Source organism: Lagenorhynchus albirostris, chromosome 19 (genome assembly GCF_949774975.1).
Source record: "Lagenorhynchus albirostris chromosome 19, mLagAlb1.1, whole genome shotgun sequence".
NCBI lineage: Eukaryota > Metazoa > Chordata > Mammalia > Artiodactyla > Delphinidae > Lagenorhynchus > Lagenorhynchus albirostris.
The window spans coordinates 7,192,319-7,212,901 of record NC_083113.1 but is presented as its reverse complement, the minus strand read 5'-3'; the positions used below and the strand labels follow the sequence as shown (position 1 = coordinate 7,212,901).

The 20,583-nt window shown below is 55.0% G+C and overlaps 2 protein-coding genes across 7 annotated transcripts in view; both read right to left on the bottom strand.

Annotated features, from left to right (window-relative positions):
- Positions 1-1,311: 1,311 nt before the first annotated feature.
- Positions 1,312-11,815, bottom strand: VSIG10L (V-set and immunoglobulin domain containing 10 like). Of its 3 annotated transcripts, none has more exons than XM_060131740.1 (10): positions 11,797-11,815; positions 9,726-10,511; positions 9,010-9,303; positions 8,567-8,851; positions 7,301-7,555; positions 6,602-6,880; positions 5,892-6,185; positions 3,325-3,438; positions 2,946-3,100; positions 1,312-2,451 (listed from the first exon to the last, which is right to left on the bottom strand). In XM_060131740.1, exons 1-10 carry the CDS (start codon positions 11,798-11,800, stop codon positions 2,380-2,382), a joined length of 2,538 nt encoding a protein of 845 aa, XP_059987723.1. In that variant the 5' UTR covers positions 11,801-11,815; the 3' UTR covers positions 1,312-2,379. The 3 variants fall into 3 exon arrangements, with proteins under 3 accessions (XP_059987723.1, XP_059987722.1, XP_059987721.1); XM_060131739.1 differs by lacking the exon at positions 11,797-11,815 and adding an exon at positions 10,593-10,788; XM_060131738.1 differs by lacking the exon at positions 11,797-11,815 and having other exon boundaries at positions 9,726-10,791.
- Positions 11,816-13,497: 1,682 nt separating this feature from the next.
- The window catches only part of ETFB (electron transfer flavoprotein subunit beta), an 11,962-nt gene continuing 4,876 nt past the window's right edge, over positions 13,498-20,583 (bottom strand). Inside the window, exons 2-8 of one of the 4 annotated variants that reach the window (XR_009537317.1) lie at positions 18,081-18,239; positions 17,761-17,919; positions 16,956-17,018; positions 14,843-15,001; positions 14,145-14,244; positions 13,935-14,055; positions 13,498-13,708 (exon numbers count right to left, since the gene is read on the bottom strand). Coding sequence is in view for 3 of the 4 variants with exons in the window: in XM_060132685.1 (XP_059988668.1) it covers positions 13,629-13,708; positions 13,935-14,055; positions 14,843-15,001; positions 16,956-17,018; positions 17,761-17,919; positions 18,081-18,239 (741 nt within the window). In the remaining variant the exon portion in view is untranslated. The remainder of the gene's footprint in view (positions 13,709-13,934; positions 14,056-14,144; positions 14,245-14,842; positions 15,002-16,955; positions 17,019-17,760; positions 17,920-18,080; positions 18,240-20,583) is intronic. The other 3 variants (XM_060132686.1, XM_060132685.1, XM_060132687.1) reach the window with 3 other exon arrangements.

The window sequence follows — 20,583 nt, the reverse complement described above, 5'->3', positions numbered from 1 at the left end:
CCACCACACCAATAAACGCCTTTTTCCAAAGCCTCCGCCTGCAGGTGTCAATGTCATTAAGGATATGGGTGAGTGGAGAGCAGAGTTGTGGTCATGGGTGGTGCCTCCCCAGCGTCACTTCTGCCCTCCCTTTTCTCTCTGGTAGATTTGCAACTGACCCATTTGCAGAGGTGGCACGATTGGCTTAAGCCACTCGGCATAGCCCGCTTCCCACTGTGACTGGTTCAGAGGTGGGCACGTGACCCAGCCAGCCCACTGAGAGAGTGAACAGCAGAGCTGTGTGGATTTCCTAAGAAGAGACGCTCTTCTGCTGCATCACGCGGCTCAATGGCGTGAAGTCTGGATCTGCAGGGTTCCTTTTCCCCACCGCATGGAGAGATCTTGGGTCTATGGGGATAGCCACGGTGGGGAAGACAACACGTGGAGCCTGAGAATGATAGAAACACTATGGAATGCAGAGTGGAAGGTCTAGAGAAACTGGGTCCATATGACATCACTGGAGCAAGTGGATCAAAACTTAACCTGATGCCCACATTCACTTACATAAGCAATAACATCCCATGTATGTTTAAGCCAACTCATGTTAGGTTTTCTGTTTCTGGTGATTAAAAAGGAAATGAAAATTCTAGCTGATACAGATGTAGAGAGTCCAGGTATCCAGGACCCCAGCCACCACCTTTTTAAAAAGATCCAAGGACTGTATTTCCTAAAGGCCTCTTCCACCCCAATCTTTAACCAGAATCCTTTCCTTCCTTGAGACAGACGCTGGTTGCCTATACTTTAGTTGTTGCCACTTTCCTCTTTGCCCACCTCCCACGATACAGGCTGAGATATTTGGTTGCCCAGCCTCCCTTGCAGTGATGTGGCCAGTTTTTGCTCAATGAGACATAAGGGAAGTTTACTGTTAGGCTTCCAGGAAATTTTTTCCCCCACTCATGAGAGGAGAGGAACGCTGCTCCCTTCCTTTTGTCGTCAGATACAGTTGCGTGAAGATATGAGCTGCGGCAGCCATTTTGCTACGTGAGGCAATATGCTGACCCACTGAGGGTGGCAGAGCAGAAGGACACAAAGTACCCAGGTACTTGATGGGGTCACTAAGTTGCTGAGTCAGCCTGAAACCACCTACCTCCATCCCTTGCCATCATTTATTTTGTTACTTACAGCCGAAAGAATCTTCACTGATGCACTCCTTAAATTTCCAATGAGAAACCCAGGTGGAAAAGGAGGCCATCCTGCTGGGGATGGCAGCAGCAAGCCCGGTCCTTCACTGGCCCCAAATACTTGATCAGTCAACAAATATGGATGGCCTGCTGTGCACCAAACTCTGTGTTAAGCGCTGAGGATAACGACACGGTCTCCACCTTCGTGGCGCTCCCGGTTAAGAGGGCGTCGGAGGCTAAACAAATAGTTATGTGTTTAACTACGAGGAGCAGGTGGTTCAGGGCCTCTGGGACCTAAACCCGTGACTGAGGCACGTTAGGGTCATGGGTTAGGGAAGGGTCCTCTAAGATGGTAACGGTTACCTTTACACTTGAAAAATGAATGACATAGGGCTTCCCTGGTGGCGCAGTGGTTGAGAGTCCGCCTGCCGATGCAGGGGACGCGGGTTCGTGCCCCGGTCCGGGAGGATCCCACATGCGGCAGAGCGGCTGGGCCCGTGAGCCATGGCCACTGAGCCTGTGTGTGAGCCTGTGCTCCGCAACGGAAGAGGCCACAACACTGAGAGGCCCGCGTACCGCAAAAAAAATGAATGACATAGAGCAAAGAATGTTGCTCTAGGCACAGTACACTCTGGGAGCAAAGGCCTGGAGGCAAACTTAAGTATGGTGGAGAGAAGCAGGGGTGAAACTTCTGGAAGGGAAGGTCAGAGAGGCTGACAGAGGCCAAACCACAAGACTTTGAAGGTCATGATGAGGAGTTTGGACAATATCTGAAGGGCAACGGGCAGCCATAGAAGGGCTTAAAGAGAAGAGGAACGCGATCTGATCCAAGATGAAGACCCCGGGAGCTGGATGGAGTGTGGCCTGAAGCAGGCAAACGTTGACATAGGAAGACCTTTCTAGAGAATGGAGGCAGGCCGCCCTCTCCAGCTCGGGGCAGCACAGCAAGCCCTCCCAGTCGGCCACAGGTCCTTGAGTGCTTGGAGGTTGTGCAGGCCACACTGTTAGGTCAGCAGGAGTCTCTCCTAGCCCAGAAGTCCCATCTCCTTAGCTGCACAAATACAAGGCGAGTCTTCTGCGCTGAGAGAGGGAGACAGGAAGTCCCACCTTACGGGTCCAACCTTCAGTCACAACAGGACAGGAGGTCCCCTACTGCTGCTGGAGTGAAACAGGAAGTCCCGCCCCAAAAGTCCTGCGCAGAGCAGGCCACTAGCCCTGGTCACACGTGCGTGGCTGTCCGAGCAATCTTGGGGTCCCCACGTGGAAAGCTGACTGTCCTCGGACCAGAGGCCTGGAAGAGAAGGGAGGGAAGGGGGACAACTTCAGGGGTTGCCCTGGATGTGACATAACTCACCCTTTTCTAGAGCTAGCTCGCACCATTCCAAAATTAGCTGAGTTCCCTCCGTTTGCAAGGAGGAAAAAGTGTCTAGCCACCCTTGGGAGAGATAAGACATGCAACAACCCAAATTTTATGGGGAAGAAGACGTTCTATCCCACTTCGGAGAGAAAATGGAAGTTTTGCCAATTTTTATGGAAAAGAATGAAGGCGTTTTCCTTCATTTGGCGGGGGGGGAATTGGAATTTCGCACTTCTTTTAATATATATAAAAATTGGATGGGAAGTCCTGTCCAACTTTTATATATTAAAAAAAAAAAAGACAGGGAAAATCTACCAATTTTGTAAACCAATAAGAAAAGCTGGAGGAAGAGAATTCAAACCATCTCCTCTGACTAAAACACAAAAAGTTCCACCCCCATTCCAGGACACTGGGGCACCCACACTCACTGGGTGGGCCCTGGTTGGGCTAGGGTCCTCCAGAGGAACTTCGAGGGGCAGAGGCTGTGGGGTCTGCTCTGGGGTCACGCTCTGCATCTTATTTTCCGGTACGGTGAATACAGGGGTCAACCTGGGCGTACGCTTCTTTCTGTTAGGAGTCTTTCCTGGGAAAGGGAGGAGGAAGAGAAATAGAAGCAGTTGATTGGCTGCTCTGACACCCCCACGCAGTCAACGGCAAGTGAAACTGGGCTGAGAGGTGGAGCCTTACGCTGATTGGCTGATATGGAGGTAGGCAGGCAGGTTGGATGAGGTAACTGCTGCTGATTGGTTCAGATGCTGAACCAATGGGACTCTTTGTAGGGAACCTACGACTCGGTCACTCACTCACCTTGAAAGCGGCACAGATAGCAGATGCCCAGGATGAGAAGTGCTGCCAGGAGTCCCAGGCCCAGTAGGGAGCCCAGGACGATGCCAGCGATGGCCCCGGGGCCCAGGATGGGGCCTGGAAGAGACCAAGAGAAGGAGGATAAGGAGAGCGGGGGCCAAATCTGGACCTGTTTCCTGAGCCCCCTGCCTCAGCCCCCCGTCAGAACCCAGGAATCTGGGACCCCAGCACTCTCAATTCATTTAACATTTCCTTAGTGAATGTGGTGTGCCTGGCATTCTGCCAGGTGGTGAAGCTCCGTTGGTGAGCAAACGAAGATACCTGCTATCGCGAGGGTTCATTTTAGGAGGAAATCAGAAACGAATGTGCAAATATAATAACATAATTTCAGATTGTGCTCAGAAGAAAAAATCAATGCGCTATGATAGAAAATATGGAAGGGGAGGTGACATTTAGAAAAGTGGGTGAAGGAAGGTCCTTGAGGAACATCTGAGCAGAGACCTGGGGAGTAAGGAGCCGGGCATGCTAAACAGGGGGAAGGGTGTTCCAAGCAGGGGGAACGGAACATGCAAAGACTCAGAGGTAGGAAAGAGTTTTCTGCGTTCAATGAAAACTGTGGGTGGATGACACAGAATGAAGGTGGAAGAGGTAAAGGATGAAGTTAGAGGGATTTACAGGGGCCAGAGCCTAGGCACGAAAGGCTTTTCAGCAAGGCGGCAACAACGTGATCAGATTTGCATAACTTCGGCTTCTACCTGGAGAATGGATTGTAAGAGGGCAAGAGGGGGCATAGAGAGAGCAGGTAAATGGCTGCTGCAGTCCAGGCAAGAGAGGATGGTGGTGTCTGACCAGAGTGTAATGGAAAGAAGTGGACGGATTGGGAAAGCATTTCAGAAGGAAGCGATGGGACCCTGCTGGTATTTGGGATGTTGGAGGTGATGTCAGCACTTGGGTGGTGCCCTGTCCCAGGATGGGAAGACTGGAGAGTTGGTGGGGGGTGGGGGGGGAGGGTGTAGTTTGGGAGAAAAAAACCTCAAGAGATCTATTTTGGACATGTAAAGTCTGAAATGCCAGCTGGACATCCAAAGTGAAGATGTCAAGTCTGGAGTTCAGAGGTCTGGGCTGGAGATCAGACATTTGAGAGTCATCTGAGTATTAATGATATATAAGGTGATGAGAGTGGACAGGCCACACTGGGGAGAAATATAGGTGGAGAAGAGGGCTGAGGGCTGACACATCCAATACTTAGAAGTTGGGGAGTGTTGCTGGTTGAATTGTGTCTCCCCAAAAAAGATACAGTGATATCCTAACCCTCAGTACCTGTGAATGTGACCTTCTTTGGAAATAGAGTCTTTGCAGATGTAATCCAGATAATATGCAGAGACTTCTTTTCCAAAGAAGGTCATGTTCACGGGTACTGAGGGTCAGGACGTCAGTATACAGTAGTTCCCCCTGCCCTTATCTTCAGGGGATACATTCCAAGACCCTCAGTGGATGCCTGAAACCACGGATAGTACAAAACCCTACGTATTCTATGCTTTTTCCAGCATCACTACTCTTGCGCCTTGGGGCCATTACTAAAATAAGGGTTACCTGAACGAAAGCACTGACATAGCATGACAGTTGAGCTGATAACTGAGACAGTTTCAAACAGGCAGAATACTCCGGACAAAGGTGTGATTCACATCCCAGGTGGGATGGAGGGGGCCAGCGTGAGAGTCCATCATGCTGCTCAGGCACGCAATTTAAAACTTATGATTTCTGAAATTTTCCATGTAATATTTTCAGACCACGGTTGACCCCTGGTAACTGAAACCTCAGAAATCAAAACCGAGGATAAAAGGGGACTACAGTGTCTCTGGGGGGAGACACAATTCAACCAATCAAGTCGAGATGAGATCATGAGGGTGGGCCCTAATCTGATAAGACTTGTGTCCTTACAAGAAGACAGAGGCGGGGCTTCCCTGGTGGCGCAGTGGTTAAGAATCCACCTGCCAATGCAGGGGACACGGGTTCAAGCCCTGGGCCAGGAAGGTCCCACATGCCGCGGAGCAGCTAAGCCTGCGCGCCACAACTACCGAAGCCCACGCGCCTAGAGCCCGTGCTCCACAACAAGAGAAGCCACCGCAATGAGAAGCCCCGTGCACCGCAATGAAGGTCCAATACAGCCAAAAATAAAAACAAATAAATAAATAAATTTATATTTTAAAAAAAGAAGACAGAGGCACACACAGGGAGGAGGAGGCTGTGGGAAGCTGAGGGCAGAGACTGGAGTGGTGCCAAGGATTGACCGTCACTATCAGAAGCTAGAAGGAGGCAAGCAAGAAGGCTACGCAGAGTCTCGGAGAGAGCACGGCCCTGCAGACGCCCTGATTTCAGACTCCTGGCCTCCAGAGTTAGGAGAGATACACTTCTGTTGTTTCCAGCCACACACTTCATGGTACCTTATTACAGCAACCCCAGGAAACTAACACAGAGAAAGAAGGAAGATCCAACAAAACAGACTGACAGGAGGGAGCCCACGACAAGGGCTTCTCAGCCCAGGACGAAGCCCAGCGGCTCCAACTCACCGGCACGGTAGACCTGGCTGTCGGATGGGGTCCCTGGCTGGAGCCCCAGAGTGGGCAGGATACGAAAGACCCAGACCTGGGGCTTCTGAGGAAGGAGGGGCACCACAGCTGAGCGATCCCGAGGTCCAAGGGTGAGCAGGGAGGTCCAGTCCTTGGACATGGTGGCTCTGCTCAGGTCAGGGCTCTCCTGGGCCTGGATCTGGAAACTGCTAATCAGGGCCCCTCGCTCCACATCCCAAGTCAGCACTGCTGCATCCCGGGTTCTCTGCAGCCTCCATGAGGAGATAGAAGGTCCTGGGGAGGGGGCGGGGGTGGAATCAAGGTGGGGGTTGGATTCATGGGTCCTAGCAGGGAGAGGAAAGGGGGCCACGGGCCTGGACTCCTAGGTCCCAGGCGCAGAGTGTCTGGAGACCCCAACTCCTGGGTCTAAGAAAGGAAGGGACTGGGGGCCCAAACTCTTGGGTCTGAGGGTTTCATGGAAAAAGTGACTGGGGTCCAGGATTCCCTGACGGGTCAGGGATCTGGGGGTGGGAGTTCTAGGGTCTGGGGTCGGCGGAGGCCAGGGACCAAGATTTCTGTGTCTGAGGGAGGAGGGAACTGAGGGCCTGGGCTCCTTGGTCTGAGGGAGGAACAGGCTGGAATCCCAGTCTCCTGGGTTTGAGAGAAGAGAGGGCTGGAGGACCTGGGTTCCGGGAAAGGATGGGGCTCACCAGTGAGGGTGATCCTGTCGGTCCCAGCACCCAGCGCCCCACTGCACATCACGGAGTAATTTCCCAAGTCCCAGTTCAGGCTGAAGTTGCCGATCAGGAGCCTCTGCCCATCCTGGCTGAGCAGCAGGTGCCCGCGGCCTCTGGAGGCCAGGGGCCGCCCTTCCCGGGACCAAGATGCTCGAGAAGGGGGGCCACAGCCAGAGGCCTGCAGCGCCACCTCCACCTTCCCTGACTGTGTCTCCTCGATCACCGGATGCAGCAGCACCTCTCGAGGGGCCTCTGTGGGTGGAACAAACCCAATCAAGAAAGAGAACAGGTCCTGTGCCCTTTGATGAATCTAATAGGGCACCTTAGCCAAAAGAGGAAGATTGCCCTTTCACTCCCTCCCTCATTCATTCATCTGATTTCCTTAACAAGGACTTAGGAAGTACGTGAGACAGGCCAGGTCCTGGCCTGGGAAACTCATATTATTCTCAACCATGTATTGCTCTGAACACGTGGGAAAGTGTCAGCCCTCTCCGTCCAGGAAAGAAATTTTGGCCCCGCCCCTGCTTTAGGTATAGGAAAACCTCCGACCTTCAGTAGGGTTAAAGATAGAGAAAATCTCTCTTCCTGTAGTTGGGAAGTCCCCTTTTCTCAAGTTCTAATGGAGCAAAGAAATAGCCCCTCCTCCTCGGGAAACAGGAAAGAAGCTCTCACCCGGGGTGACAGTGCAGGTGCGCGTGGTCATCAGGTGGCGAGCAAGGCAGGTGACGGGGACGCCGCTGAGCCGGGGGTGGGCGGGGACAGCCTCCAGGAGCACCGAGGACACCGGTTCCGCCTGGACGCCTTTGGGGAGACCCTGGAACTGCAGGGAGGCGGCAGGGACCCCGCCGGGCCACGAGCAGCGGAAGAGGAGGACGCGATCCCCAGGACCCCCTTCGACTGAGCACTGTGGGGACCCGGGGGGCAGATCTGTAGAGGGGAGGGAGAGCTCAAGGGGTCAGTCAGCTCTCTCCCAGCTCCCCTCGAGCCCCGCCTCTCGCGCGTTCACTGCACTCCTTCTTCACCTGGCCCCGCCCTGTAGGCACTGACCCTGCCCCGTTCTCTTGCAGACCCCGCTCCCTTTCCCCGGCAACTCCTGGGCTAAGTGGGCAGTCGCAGCCCCACTGACTGCCCCCCTTTCCGAAGGAAACTTCATCCTCCCACACTGATCCCTGTCCTTCCAAACGTAACCCCGACCTTTTCTCTAGCTCCACCCCTTCTACCAGGTTACTTTGGCCCCCCTCTTTTTTTTTTTTTTTTTTTTGCGGTACGCGGGCCTCTCACTGTTGTGGCCTCTCCCGTTGCGGAGCACAGGCTCAGCGGCCATGGCTCACGGGCCCAGCCGCTCCGCGGCATGTGGGATCTTCCCGGACCGGGGCACGAACCCGTGTCCCCTGCATCGGCAGGCGGACTCTCAACCACTGCGCCACCAGGGAAGCCCTGGCCCCCCTCTTTGATTACTCCACGAGTCGCCTCTTCCTACTGAACCCTCCCCTTTTCTGGACGTCCCTGCCATTCCTAGTGGGCCCTGCCCCCTTTCTAAGACGACTCTGCCCCTTTCTAGAATGATTCCACCCCTTTCTCTCGTGACCCTGCCCCCTTTCCCAGGTAACTTCTTTCTCTTGCTGATCCCACTTGCTGGCCCAAGCAACTTAGTCCCTTTCCTTGACTACTCCTTCATCCCCAGGAGGCTCCGCCCTCTCGGTGCTGGCCCTGCCCCCTCTCCTGGTCATCCTTGCTCCTCCCCTTCTCTTGTGCATCCCCCCCCGTTCCTTCTACTGGGATCTCCGCCCCTCCCTGCCGGTCACGCCCCACCATGCTCTTTCCCCCCGCCCATCCCCCCCCGGGTATTCCCAGCCCCTTGCTGGTTCCGCCCCTTCTCCCGGGCATCTCCGCCTTTCCTGGCTGGCCCCGCCCCTCCATCCACCCCGCCGCTCTCACCCGCCACAAGGAGTCTGAGCAGCGAGCGGCGGCGGTGGCCGGTGCGCGGGTTCGCAGCGAGACAGGCGTAGGCGCCGCCGTGGCCGGTCCGGACCGAGGGCAGAAGGAGGCGCGGGCCTGCGGGCACCGCGGCCTCGGCCGGGTCGGCCAGGCTCCATGTGATGTCGGCCGGTGGCCGCGAGGCGGCGGTGCAGCGCAGGGTCACGTTGCTGCCCACGGTGACAAAGAGGGCGGGGTCGGCGTCGCGGTCGGAGGAGACAGTGATGACCGGCAGATCCGGGCCGTCTAGGCGGAGGAGGGGGGTCGGAACCGCGAGAGTCGGGGTCAACTGGGACTCCTCCAGGATTTCCGGAGACTGGACCTCCAGCCCTCTCCTCCCCAGGGACTCCAGGAGCCTGAGCCCTCAGATCCCTGTCCCCGACCGGAGGCACCGCCGCACTCACAGAAAACACTGACGTTGGTCGCGGCCTCCGCGTGGCCGAAGGGGCTGTGGACGCGGCAGGTGTACCGGGCGTGGTCGCTGCGCGTAGGGCGCGCGATGAGCAGCTGGTCGCCCTCTACGCGGATCCGGGGTGGCTTCACTCCCGCAGGGTCCCCTGCCTCCAGGACGCGTCCGTCCCGGGTCCAGCTCAGCTCCCCGCGACCCGGCCTCCACCCCACACAGCGCAGCCGGAGCTCCGCCGCCCCCTCCTCGGTCTCCGGGGCCTCAGGCTTCACCGACACCTTGGACACGGGCTCTGGGAGAGGGGGAACGGACTCAGGACTCGGTTCTCAGCCCCCTCGTCCCTTAGGACCAGGGAGCCCCAGCTCCCTCCACCTCTTACACCCAGGACTTCGCCCCAGCCGAGGCCCCCTCTTAGCCCTCCTCTTAGCCCCAAGAGTCCTCTTCTTCTCACAGACCCATGAGTCTGAGTCCCCAGCTCTCCCCTCTCTGGGACTTGGGAGTCCGGGCTCCCAGGAGTTTTGGTCCCCAGGTCCAATTTCCCTCAAGCACCTGTCTTGACCCCCAGCTCCTCTTCTCCCTCCCTCCAGCCCAGAAGTCCTCTCTCCCCTGTCTAGGAACCCCTTCCTCTGGGGCAGGAAACACATCCTCAGAAGAGCAGTAATTTGCCCACAGCAGCCCCTGCAGCCAGCACTCTGGACCTCAGGGCCCACTTACCATATACACGCACAATGAACTCCCACATCTGCCGGGAGATCCCGGCCCGGATGACCTCAGCTGTGTAGACCCCAGCATCCTCTAGCTGGGCAGAGGAGAGTTCCAGACTCGCTTGGGTCTGGTTAAATCGTAGGCGGCCTTTGTACGTGGGGTCCAGGCTGATGAGAGGGGACCCTGGCCCCAGGGCCCCAGCTGCCAGCACCTTGGAACCTTGGCGCCAAACCACCAGAGGGGAAGGGGGACCAAGGCCAGGCACTGGAAGCAGAGGCAGCTGGATTGTGGTCCCCACCAGCACCACAAGAGGGCCCCCCACTTGCGGGGATAAGCTTGAGGCAACTTTGGGATCCGCATCCTCAGGGGAGAATTTTGCAACTGGGGTCTCCACAGAGATGTTCGTATTGGGGACTTGCCTGTTGGAAGCTGGGGTCTTAACAGAGGAGGAAGGCTCCGGGTTTGGGGCAGGAACTCGAGAACCCGAGGCATGAGGAACTACTTTGGAACCAGGTTTTCCAGAGAAGGGGTCCAGCTTCAGCTTTTTGCCCTCAGCAGAAACAGTGGACCGGAAGGACCCGGGCACGTCCTTCAAATTCAGCACCTCAGGAGACCGTTCAGAATGAGGGATATCAGCTTTTGAACCTGGAGACTGATCTGGAAATTTCCAGCTGGGGGGTTTGATGGAGGGAACTTTCAAACCCGGGCCCTGGGAAGATCTTTCTGAGTCCGAGGAGAGATTGGTTCTCTGAATTCCTGAAGAGGCTTTGAAGGCGAGGACCCTTACTCCCGAGGCTGCAGAGGAAAAAGAAGGGAGGGAGTTGTTGGGCTGCAGAAAAGGGAAATGGTGGGCAAGGGGCTGGGTGGGGGGCTTACCCAGCAGCAGGAAGAGCAGCAGAGCCCGTGAGGCGCCCATGGTACCAGCTGCACCCGCGAGGAACCGGGGCAAGACCCAGGGCCTGCACCCATTCCTCCCGGGCTAGACGAGTCCAACAGGACGGGTAGCTTCCTGGGCGGGGAGGGGAGCCAGATCCACTGGGAGGTGCCAGGATCCCCCACCCAGATAATATGGCTGAGACACCCACCCCACCCCACTTGTCCTCATCAGCTAGTCCCGACTGAGGGGAGGCCCAGCGTAACCCCTGCACTCCCCACACCCTGGGGGCAGACGGTGAGACTGGAGTCCCAGCTGGAAACCTAGTAACAAATTTGTGGAAGGGGGTGGGGAGGTGGAGTCAGGAAGACTTCCTGGAGGAGGGTCAGGCGCCCTTTGAGAGAGCACCCCGCCCCCAGCCTCCTGGCGTCTGGTCCACTCTGTCCTGCCTACATCTTCAAATACCCATGTCTGACCCTGCTCCCCCTCTGCTCTCCATGGTCCCCTGTTGCCCTCAGGGCCGAGTCTCAAAGGGTTATCTTCCACCCAGTTCTCTCTCCTGAGAGCCAGAACTGTGTCTCCTCAACCCCCAAACCCCCAGGTCTTAACATGCCCCATGTCCCACTAAACGTAGAGTCTTCCCTCTAACCCCACCCTCCTGCATTCTCCATCTCCAGTGTGGCTCCGCCATCTAGAGGGATGCTGGGAGCCTTCCTCCCTTGTTCCTTCCCCTCACGGCTGTCAGTCTCTGGATCCCACCCCTCCTGCCCCCTGAATTTCTCTGCTCCATCCCTTTCTTTCTACCAGCCAGACCCCAGCACAGGCCTTGACTTCCTCCGTCCGCTTGCCTAGCCTCCTCCCTCCAGTCCGTGGCCCCCCAGATGGTCCTTGAGTCTTTCTACCCCCCGAGTGGCCCCCTCCCTCACAGCCCTCCTGTGGCTCCCCAGCACTGGCCTTGGAAGACAACCAAGTTCCTCATCAGAACTTCCAGGCCCTGCATGGCCTAGACCCACCCACTCCTTTCCCCCTCCAGCACTTCCTCTTTGAACACCCTGCCATTCTTAGGCCCTCTCTCCCCTCCCAGCCTTGGCCGGGACAGTTTCCTTTGCCTGAAAGCTCTGGCTCACTCCCCCACCCCCTCCAACCTGGCTTAACCACAACTTGTCCTTCAAGTCTCACCTTATCAAGAACCAAAATAATAATTACCCATTTGCTGTGGTCCAGGAACTGCGCGAAATTCTTCCCCTTCCCGGGCTGAACACTTCCGAATGCTCTGAGCTGGGTGTTTACAAACAAGAATACTAGGCTCAGAGACATCATGGGACCTGCTGGAGGTTGCACAGCCAGAGGGAAGAGCTTGGTCCACAATGGTCAGGCTGCTCACTCCTCCTGAAAGCTTTCCCTACCACCCCATGCTAATAATGGTTAAAATACAGAGTAAGCATTTTCTGCATGTCGGATATGGTTGTGAAGATGCTACATTAATTACCCTTCAAAACCCCATGGGAGGACTTCCCTGGTGGTCCAGTGGTTGACTCCGCGCCCCCAGTGCAGGGGGCCCAGGTTCGATCCCTGGTCAGGGAACTAGATCCCGTGAGCCACAACTAAGACCTGCGCAGCCAAACAAATAAATAGATATTTTTTAAAAAAAACAAAAAAACCCATGGGGTAGGTTTTGTAGCTTTAAAATGGTTACAGGGTTTCCCTGGTGGCACAGTGGTTGAGAGTCCGCCTGCCAATGCAGGGGACACGGGTTCGTGCCCCGGTCCGGGAAGATCCCACATGCCACGGAGTGGCTGGGCCCGTGAGCCATGGCCGCTGAGCACAGGCTCCGCTTAAAAAAAAAAAAAAAAAAAGGTTACAAATTCAACCCTCCTCCTACTAAGAAATAGGGTCTATCTCCCCCTCCCTTGGATCTAGGTAGGCTCTGTGACTGTCAGACCAAGAGAGTACAGCACAAGTGGCCCTGTGCTAGTTTCTGCATCTAGGCCTTGAGAGACTGGCATACTCCACTTCCCACATTATAGAATACTCCCGCTGGGACGCAGCTGCCATGATGTGAGGAAGCTCAATCATCCCAGTGGAGAGGAATCATGGTCCCTGGCCAACAGCCAGCTCAAGTCAACATCCCCAGCCAGCTTGCCAGGCACATGACTGAGGCATCTTGGACACGCCATTTGAGCCACCCAGGCTGATGCTACATGGAGCAGAGGCAAGCTGTCCTCGCCAAGCCCTGCCCAAATTTCAGATTTACAAGCAAAATGATTTTTGGTTTAAGCCACCAAGTTGTGGAGAGGTCTGTCATGCCGTGACAGACAACCAGAAAATGGGTATTATTACTAACTCCACCTGATGGAGGAAGAAAGCCAAGCTCAGAGAATAGGAACCTGCCAAAGGTCCTCTCAGAGCCAGCGACTGGCCAGGCTGGGAGCTGAACCCAGGGCCTTGGGCTCTAGACCCCAGGCCCCCAACCACTACACCCAGCTCTTACTATTTCGATCGTCCACATGAGGAAACTGAAGATCAGAGACAGGAAGTAACTCACTCAAGATCTCACAGCTGCTAAGTGTGAGGGTGAGGGTCTAAAATCACTATGTCTAGCTCCAGGCCCCCGCTCTTCATCCTCACACTAGGTTTTGACTGTCTGTTGCTTGTCTGTCTCCCCAACCAGGACCAGACCTCCTGGCCTCATTCCCTCTTGCGTCCCAAGCCTCAACAAGGGCCTGGCACCATTGTCTGTGCCCCCTTCACCATGGAAGCTCCTCACAGGCAGGGGCCGGATGTGACTCCCCTGGCTCCCCAGCGTCAACCAGCACAGGACCTGGCACACAGGAGACTTAAGTAAATGTTTGTTGAATGAATCAAAGAATGGGTTTCTGGGGAATGAGTTAACAAAGACAGACGCCACAAGAGTCATGGTTTTATTGCCGGGTTTCAGGGAAAGGGCTCAAATGCGCCCAATCTCCTTCAGCTTGGCCACCAGGTCCTCTGTGGTCTCCACCTTGACACCGGCTGTGCGCTGGGGTGGGTCTTCCACGCTAATCACGGAGAGCTTGGAGGTCAGGTCCACGCCCAGGTCCCCAGCCTTGATCACTTCGATCTTCTTCTTCTTGGCTTTCTGCACATGGGAGGCTCACGGTTCACAGGGCTGCCCAAGCTCCTGCCCACACTCCTGCAGCCCCCTTCCATGGGTGCCACGTCTGCAGAACCACTCCCATTGGCTGAACCCTTCTGGACCTGCCCACTGGCCAGGGCACACGTGACCTCTTACAGGGCCACACCTGGTGTGGACAATTCCTGCTGCCTGGGATGCCCTGGGGAGCCCTCCTATCGCGGGAGACCACCTTTAGTCAACCGCCGTGGGAAGTCCTTCGCTGGCTGGAACGGACTGGCAAAGTCATTCTTCTCGCAATAATAACTCAATAGACTTTTGGCCAAGATGACCAATTGTACTCTCCCTGTTGGCTGAGATGATGACTCACTGAACCCTCCCTATTGCCTAGGAGGACACACGGAAACCTTCCTACTGGCTGAGATGACTCACTTGAACTCACCTACTGGCTGAGACGACTCAATGAACCCTCCTTGTTGGATGGAATGACATACTGAACGCCCCCTGTCAGTTGAGATGACACACCGAACTCTCCATTTTGGCTGAGATGACACACTGAACTCACCCTATTGGCTGAGATGACACATTAAACGCTATTGGCTGAGATGACACACTGCACTCACCCTATTGGCTGAGATGATACATTGAACTCTTCCCATTGGCTGAGATGACCCAATGAACCCATTCTAGAGCCATGATGAACAGTGAACTCTTCCTGTTAGCCATGATGGCCTAAATGCTGCCTTCCTGTTGGTAATGATTACCGGGGGAACCTTCCCTGACAAAACCAAGATGACTTAATGAATCCTCCTTATTTGGCTAAGAGCACACAGTGAACTTTTCCCATTGGTTGGAATGACAGGGGAACCCTTCCTAGAGTCCAGTGAAGCCTTCCTATTGGCTGAGGTAACCAGCAAACCCTCCCTGTTCGCCAAAACAGCCACTGCCCCGCAACCTCAAACTCTCACTATTGGCAGAAATGATTCAGTGAACCCGCTCCGTTAGTGACCGGGTGACCCCTTCCTTTGGAGGAGACGTCTCTTGGGTCCTCTCTCCTCCCACCTGACCACCAGGGAGGCACTGGGCCTGCTGCACTCACCCGTCCCCAGGCCCCCAGTGGCCCACCTGCCAAGCACTCACCATGATGTTGGGTAACGTGGCGTAGCGGGGCTCGTTGAGCCGCAGGTCAGCGGTCACCACGGCAGGCAGCTTCAGGCGCAGGGTCTCCAGGCCCCCATCGACCTCCCGCTCCACCTTCACCTTGTCCCCTTCCAGCGCCACCTGGGAGGCAAATGTGCCCTGGGGAGGGACAGCGTTGGGGGAGCACAGGGGAGGCGAACCCAGTGCAGGCACGGAGCAGGCCCCTGCTGAGTGCACGGCACACGGATGGGCCAATGAATGAGAACAGAAGTGGGAGTCCCGCAAGGTGACCTACAGACATCAAGCTTAAAAACAGGAGGAAGCCACAAGAAGGGAACTCAAAAATCCAGGGGAGGGTCTTTCCTGGGACTCAGGGTGTAGGTGCTAATGTCCTGAACCTGCCCGTTGGATCACCCTTCCTTAATGATAATGAACATGTATGGAGTTTGGGGCACTGTTCTAAGCGACTGTATTAAGTCATCAGATCCTCACAGGAACTCTTTGAGGGAAGTGCTATTATCCCCATTTTATAGATGAGGAAAACTGAGGCAGAGAGAGGCTCAAAAATGTGTCCAGCCTGGTTCCAGGCTCCATGTCATGGACTCACGTGCCCACCTTTCTGTCCCCAAGAGCTCCCTTTGAGGTCCCTCTGCTGAGCCAACAACAGAGCCTTCTGTGTACCTTGATCCTCGAAACATCCACTGGGGCCCCCTCAGCACCCACTCTCTGGCCCAAGGCTCCTCTGCCCTTCGGTCCTGAACCACCATTTCCTGACGTGACCTACACCCTCTCTGTCTAACCAACCTGTTCTCTCCGTTCACTTATTCACTGGACAAATCTTTCAGGTCTTAGTTGGAATGTCCCATGAGCCCGGCTCTGGGGATGCACCGTGAACACAACCGACAAGGACCCGGCTTTGGGGGGCATTTATCCTGCAATGAAGACCACCGGTAATCAAGTAAATACACAGTGGCCACTGGCCACATGTGGCTTCTGAGCATGTGAAATGTGGTTAGTTCCATCGAGGGAGGGATGGAATTTTTCATTTTATTTCATTAATTTACATTTTAAAACCAATAAGCAAGCTCCATTATCATGATTGTGGTGATGGTTTCATGGGTGTGTAACACGTGTCAGAGCTTACCTAACTGTACACATTACACGTGTGCAGTTTATTGTACAGGTCAGTTTTATCTCAATACAGCTGTTAAAAAAAAAGGATACTTGATGCAGTTATCGGAAAACGTTTAAGTCTGTTTGGAACAAGTTGGATTCGTGAATCTGCTTTTTCAGCAACGAGTATTAGGAATCTAAGTATTTCTTATGGAAGTTGAGCATGTGGATTGAGATGTGCTGTAAATATAAAATATAACACTGGTTTTCGACGACCTCGTACCAAAAGCCAAAAGAATGTAAAATAACTCAATATTTTTTTTTCATTTTTTCTTTCTCGGCCACACCACACGGCTTGTGGGATCTTAGTTCCCCAACCAGGATTGAACCTGGGCCCTTGGTAGTGAAAGCAGAGTCTTAACCACTGGACCGCCAGGGAATTCCCCGCTCAATACTTTTTCTATTGATGACATGTTGAAATAATATTATCGATCTGTTATGTGAAATAATATAGGATTAAAATGAATTTGGCCTTTTTTACTTTTTTAATGTAGCTGTGAAAAGCTTTAAATGACCCATGTCGCTTGCATTTCTATTGGACTGGAATGGGAAATGTGGGGTTGGGGAGGGGGCGTGAGTGCTTTCCTAGACAGTGGGCAAGGCAGGCCTCTCTGAAGAGGTGATATCTGAGGAGAGACCTGGTGGGGAGTGAAAAGCCCTGAGGAGATCTGAGAGAACCCTGTTCCAGACTGAGGGAACAGTCAGTGCAAAGGCCCTGAGGCAGGGATGAGTGGTGTGGTTGAGGAGCAGCAGGCTGGGGAAGCGGCATGTGAAGGCCCAGACGTGGCCTGGTGTCCTGGCTGTGTGCCCCTCCTTCCTGCCCACTGGAGTAGCCATCCTGCTTTACACCTGCCTCCCTCCAGAAGGGCAAGGACAGGCGTGGCTGTGTTCTGAGCCCCCAGGCCTGGCCTTCAGCAGATGCTCCCCACTCCGGCCTCACCTGTGGCCAGTCCAGAAATCCGGCTGTCATCTGCCCTGTCTGGTTACAATCATCATCGATGGCCTGAGTGGGGAAAGAGAGAAGACTGTACACTGATGGAGCGTCTCACGTACCATCTGGGCCTTTCTCTAGAATGCAGGCTGGCAGATGTTTTCTCTAATGGGCCAGGTAGTAAATATCATAAGGTCTCTGTCACAATCACTCAGCTCTGCTGCTACAGTGCACGAGCAGACACAGACAGTAAGTGTCTATGTAAACAAACGCAGTAGCATTTCAATAAAACTTTATTTATAAAATCAGTGGTGGCCATGGACCAGTTTGCTGACTCCTGGTCTAGAATGATCCCATGCCCTCACTTGGGCCCCGAGATAGGCAGTCACTCGTCCAGGAGTACATGAGGGCACCTGGCATCCCAGATGCCAAATCTTTGCCCGCTGTCTAAATAAGCCAGAGGCCTCCCTCTAGCCAAACCCTACGCCAGTCACACTAGGGAACTAGATGAATGGCGCCTGGGCCAGTGAGAACGTTTTATCCCTGACCCCAGCGATTGGCTCAGGGATGGGCACGTGACTCCAGCTGGACCAATGAAGTACCAGCTCTAGAAGCTCTGCTGGAGCCCTTGGGAAAGAGATGCTTATTTTCTCTTGGGTCTGTTAGGCTGGTGGGATGTGAGCCTGGAGATACACAGAGTGACGCCAAGACAGAGGAGGGGGTGTGGAGCACGTGGGACTGGATCCAGCTGCGCCTGAAGCTTGTTACCTAACCTAATGAGCTTGCTGTTTGGCTTCACGATTCTGTCACCCACCTGCTTGCCCAGCAGCACCAGGTCCACCTTCTCCTTCTCTGCCAGCTTGGCCAGGACCCGGGCCACCTGCAGGGGACCCAGGCGATCCACCTCGGCAGCCGGCACCTCCACGTGGATGCCTCGGTCTGCGCCCATGGCCAGAGCGGTGCGGATGGTCTCCTGCGGAGCGGAGAAGGGGCTTGACTTGGCTTCTAGCCCTAGGGGGACCCAGGAGCCCAGTCTCCAGCCCTCCTCCCTCAGACCCAGGAGTCCAGGCCCCAGGCCCTCCTCCCTTAGACCCGGGACTTGGGGTCCCAGCCCCTCCCCAGGCCCCCGAGCACCTGGCACTGGGTAGGCCCGCAGCTGACGGCAATGACTTCCTTCACCAGCTTCTTCTCCTTGAGCCGTACGGCCTCCTCCACGGCGATCTCGCAGAAGGGGTTCATGGAGTGCTTCACGCCATCCGTGACCACACCCGTCCCGTCGGACTTCACCCGTATCTGCTCAGCCAGGAGGGGAGGTGGCAGGGTCAGGGGGAAGCGGGCGAGAAGGCGGGGGTCGGGAGGGGGCGGTGGCCGAGACACCAAGCCTCGCGCAGGCTGGACGGGGACCACAGGGACCTGGAAAGGGGCAGGGCCTTGTCCAGGGTCCCACAGCTCCAGGGACAGAGAGGGTTAGAATTCACAGACGGGTGGAGGTCACCTTCTCACTCAGACATTCGCTGAGCGCCAGGGACGTCTGCCATGCTCGTCCTACTCTGTGGCTGTTCCTCGGGACTGAAAGAGTGTCTCTCAAATTTTTCTTTACCATAACCCACTGCGAGAGGTACATGTTACAACATCCCCAAGTGTATTATAAATGCACGACACACATTTATACATTAACGTAAATACCAAGGCAATGTAAGGTTCGGTGATCGATGCTAACCCTTCCGTTATACACCATACCCTGACATTTTCTGTTCTTTTTTTTTAAACTGCCAGCCTGCCACATGGTTTTCCTGACCGACACATGGTTAAGATCGAGTCTGAGAAACACTAGCGTTGAAAACCTCTCTCTGCCAAACAGGCTAAGGTCAAGGGCAAGCAAACCTCGTCTGTTGCTTTCCTCCCACGGCGAGTCTTCACTGAACACGGGCCCTGCGCTGGACTCCTAGGCACCGCCGTGTGCGAGGCAGACAGGTCTGCTGGCCCGGGAGCTCCCGGTCTAGCACAGCGGGGCATGGCAGGAACAACCAACTACTGCTTCTGTTAGTTTCCCGAGGCTGCCGTGACGAATGACCACGAACTTGCTGGCTTACCGTCTCACAGTTCTGGAGGCCAGAAGGCCAAAATAGGTTTTGCTGTGAAATCAAGGTGTCAGCAGGGCTGCGGTCCCTCGGGAGGCTCGAGGGGAGAATCTATTCCTCGGCTTCTTCAACTTGGAGGGGCTGCCAGCATTCCTTGGCTTGGGGTGGCATCACTTCACCCTCAGCTCTGTGCTCCATCTCCATGCAGCCTTCTCTGTGTGTATGTGTGTGTGTGTGTGTGTGTGAGACGAAATTCGACTCCTCTCTTATAAGGACTCTTGAGATGGCATTTAGGGCCCACCTGGGGAATCGAGGAGAACCTCCCCATCTCAAGATCCTTAACTCAGTCGGGACTCCCCTGGCGGTCCAGTGGTTAGGACTCCACGCTTCCACTGCCAGGGCCCTGGGTTTGGTCCCTGGTTGGGGAACTAAGATCCCACAACCCACACGGTGCGGCCAAAAAAAAACCAAAATCCTTAACTCAATCACATCTGCAAAGACTCTATCTCCAAAGAAGGTAACAGTCACAGGTTCCATGGATGAGGAACTTCATAGCCCAGGGGGGCCACTGTTCCCCCCACAATCCTCTTGGTAGCAAACAGGGATGACAGCATTGGCCACTGCAGGAGCCCTGTTCTAAGCAATCACGTCCTAACTCATCAATCCTGGCAACAGCCCCGTGAAAGAGGAGCTGTCGCTGTCCCTGTGGGCAGACGAGGAAACTGACGCTCCGAGTAGAAGCACCTGTCCCAAAGCCACAGGGCCAGTCAGCAGTGCTCTGCGCCCCAAGCACTCAAGCCCCCTCTGTACCACCTGACAATTCCTGAACGGGGGTCCAGGAGCTGTGAGACAGCACGATCGGGGCCTGACCCAGTCTGATGTTGGAGGCTATCAGGGAAGGCTTCCCTGAGGCAGTGGCACTTGAGCTGAACCTGAAAGAGGAACTGGCATCAAGTAGGTGAAGTGTGAGGAAATGTGCTGGGGGTGTGGGAGGAGCATGTGCAAAAGCCCTGAGGTTTGAGGAGTCCCAGGAGGCTGGTGTGGCCAGGGGAACACAGTGTGCTGTCAGCGAAGCTGGCAGGGGCTGAACCGGGGTGACAGGCACAATAACAGATCCTCAGGATGCCCATATCCTAATCCCTGGAACCTGTGACTGTCGCCTACATGGCAAAAGGGACTTTGCAAAAGTGATTTAAGTTTAGGAATTGAGAGAGGGAGATTATCCTGGATTATCCAGGTGGGCCCAAAGTAATCACAAGGGTCCTTACAAGTGGAAGAGGGAGGTGAGAGAGCGTCAGGGTCCAAGAGAGCAAACGCTAGACTGCTGATCGAAGACATAAGAAGGGGCCACAAGCCAAGGGACGCAGGTGGCCTCCAGAAGCTGGAGAAGGCCAGGAAACGGATTCTCTTCTTGAGCCTCTGGAAGCCATGCAGCTCTGCTGACACCTTGATCTTAGCCCAGTAGACTCATTTCAGACTTCTGACCTCCAGAACTATAAGAGAATAAATCTGTGTTGCTGTGAGCCACTGAGTTTATGGTAACTAGTTACAGCAGC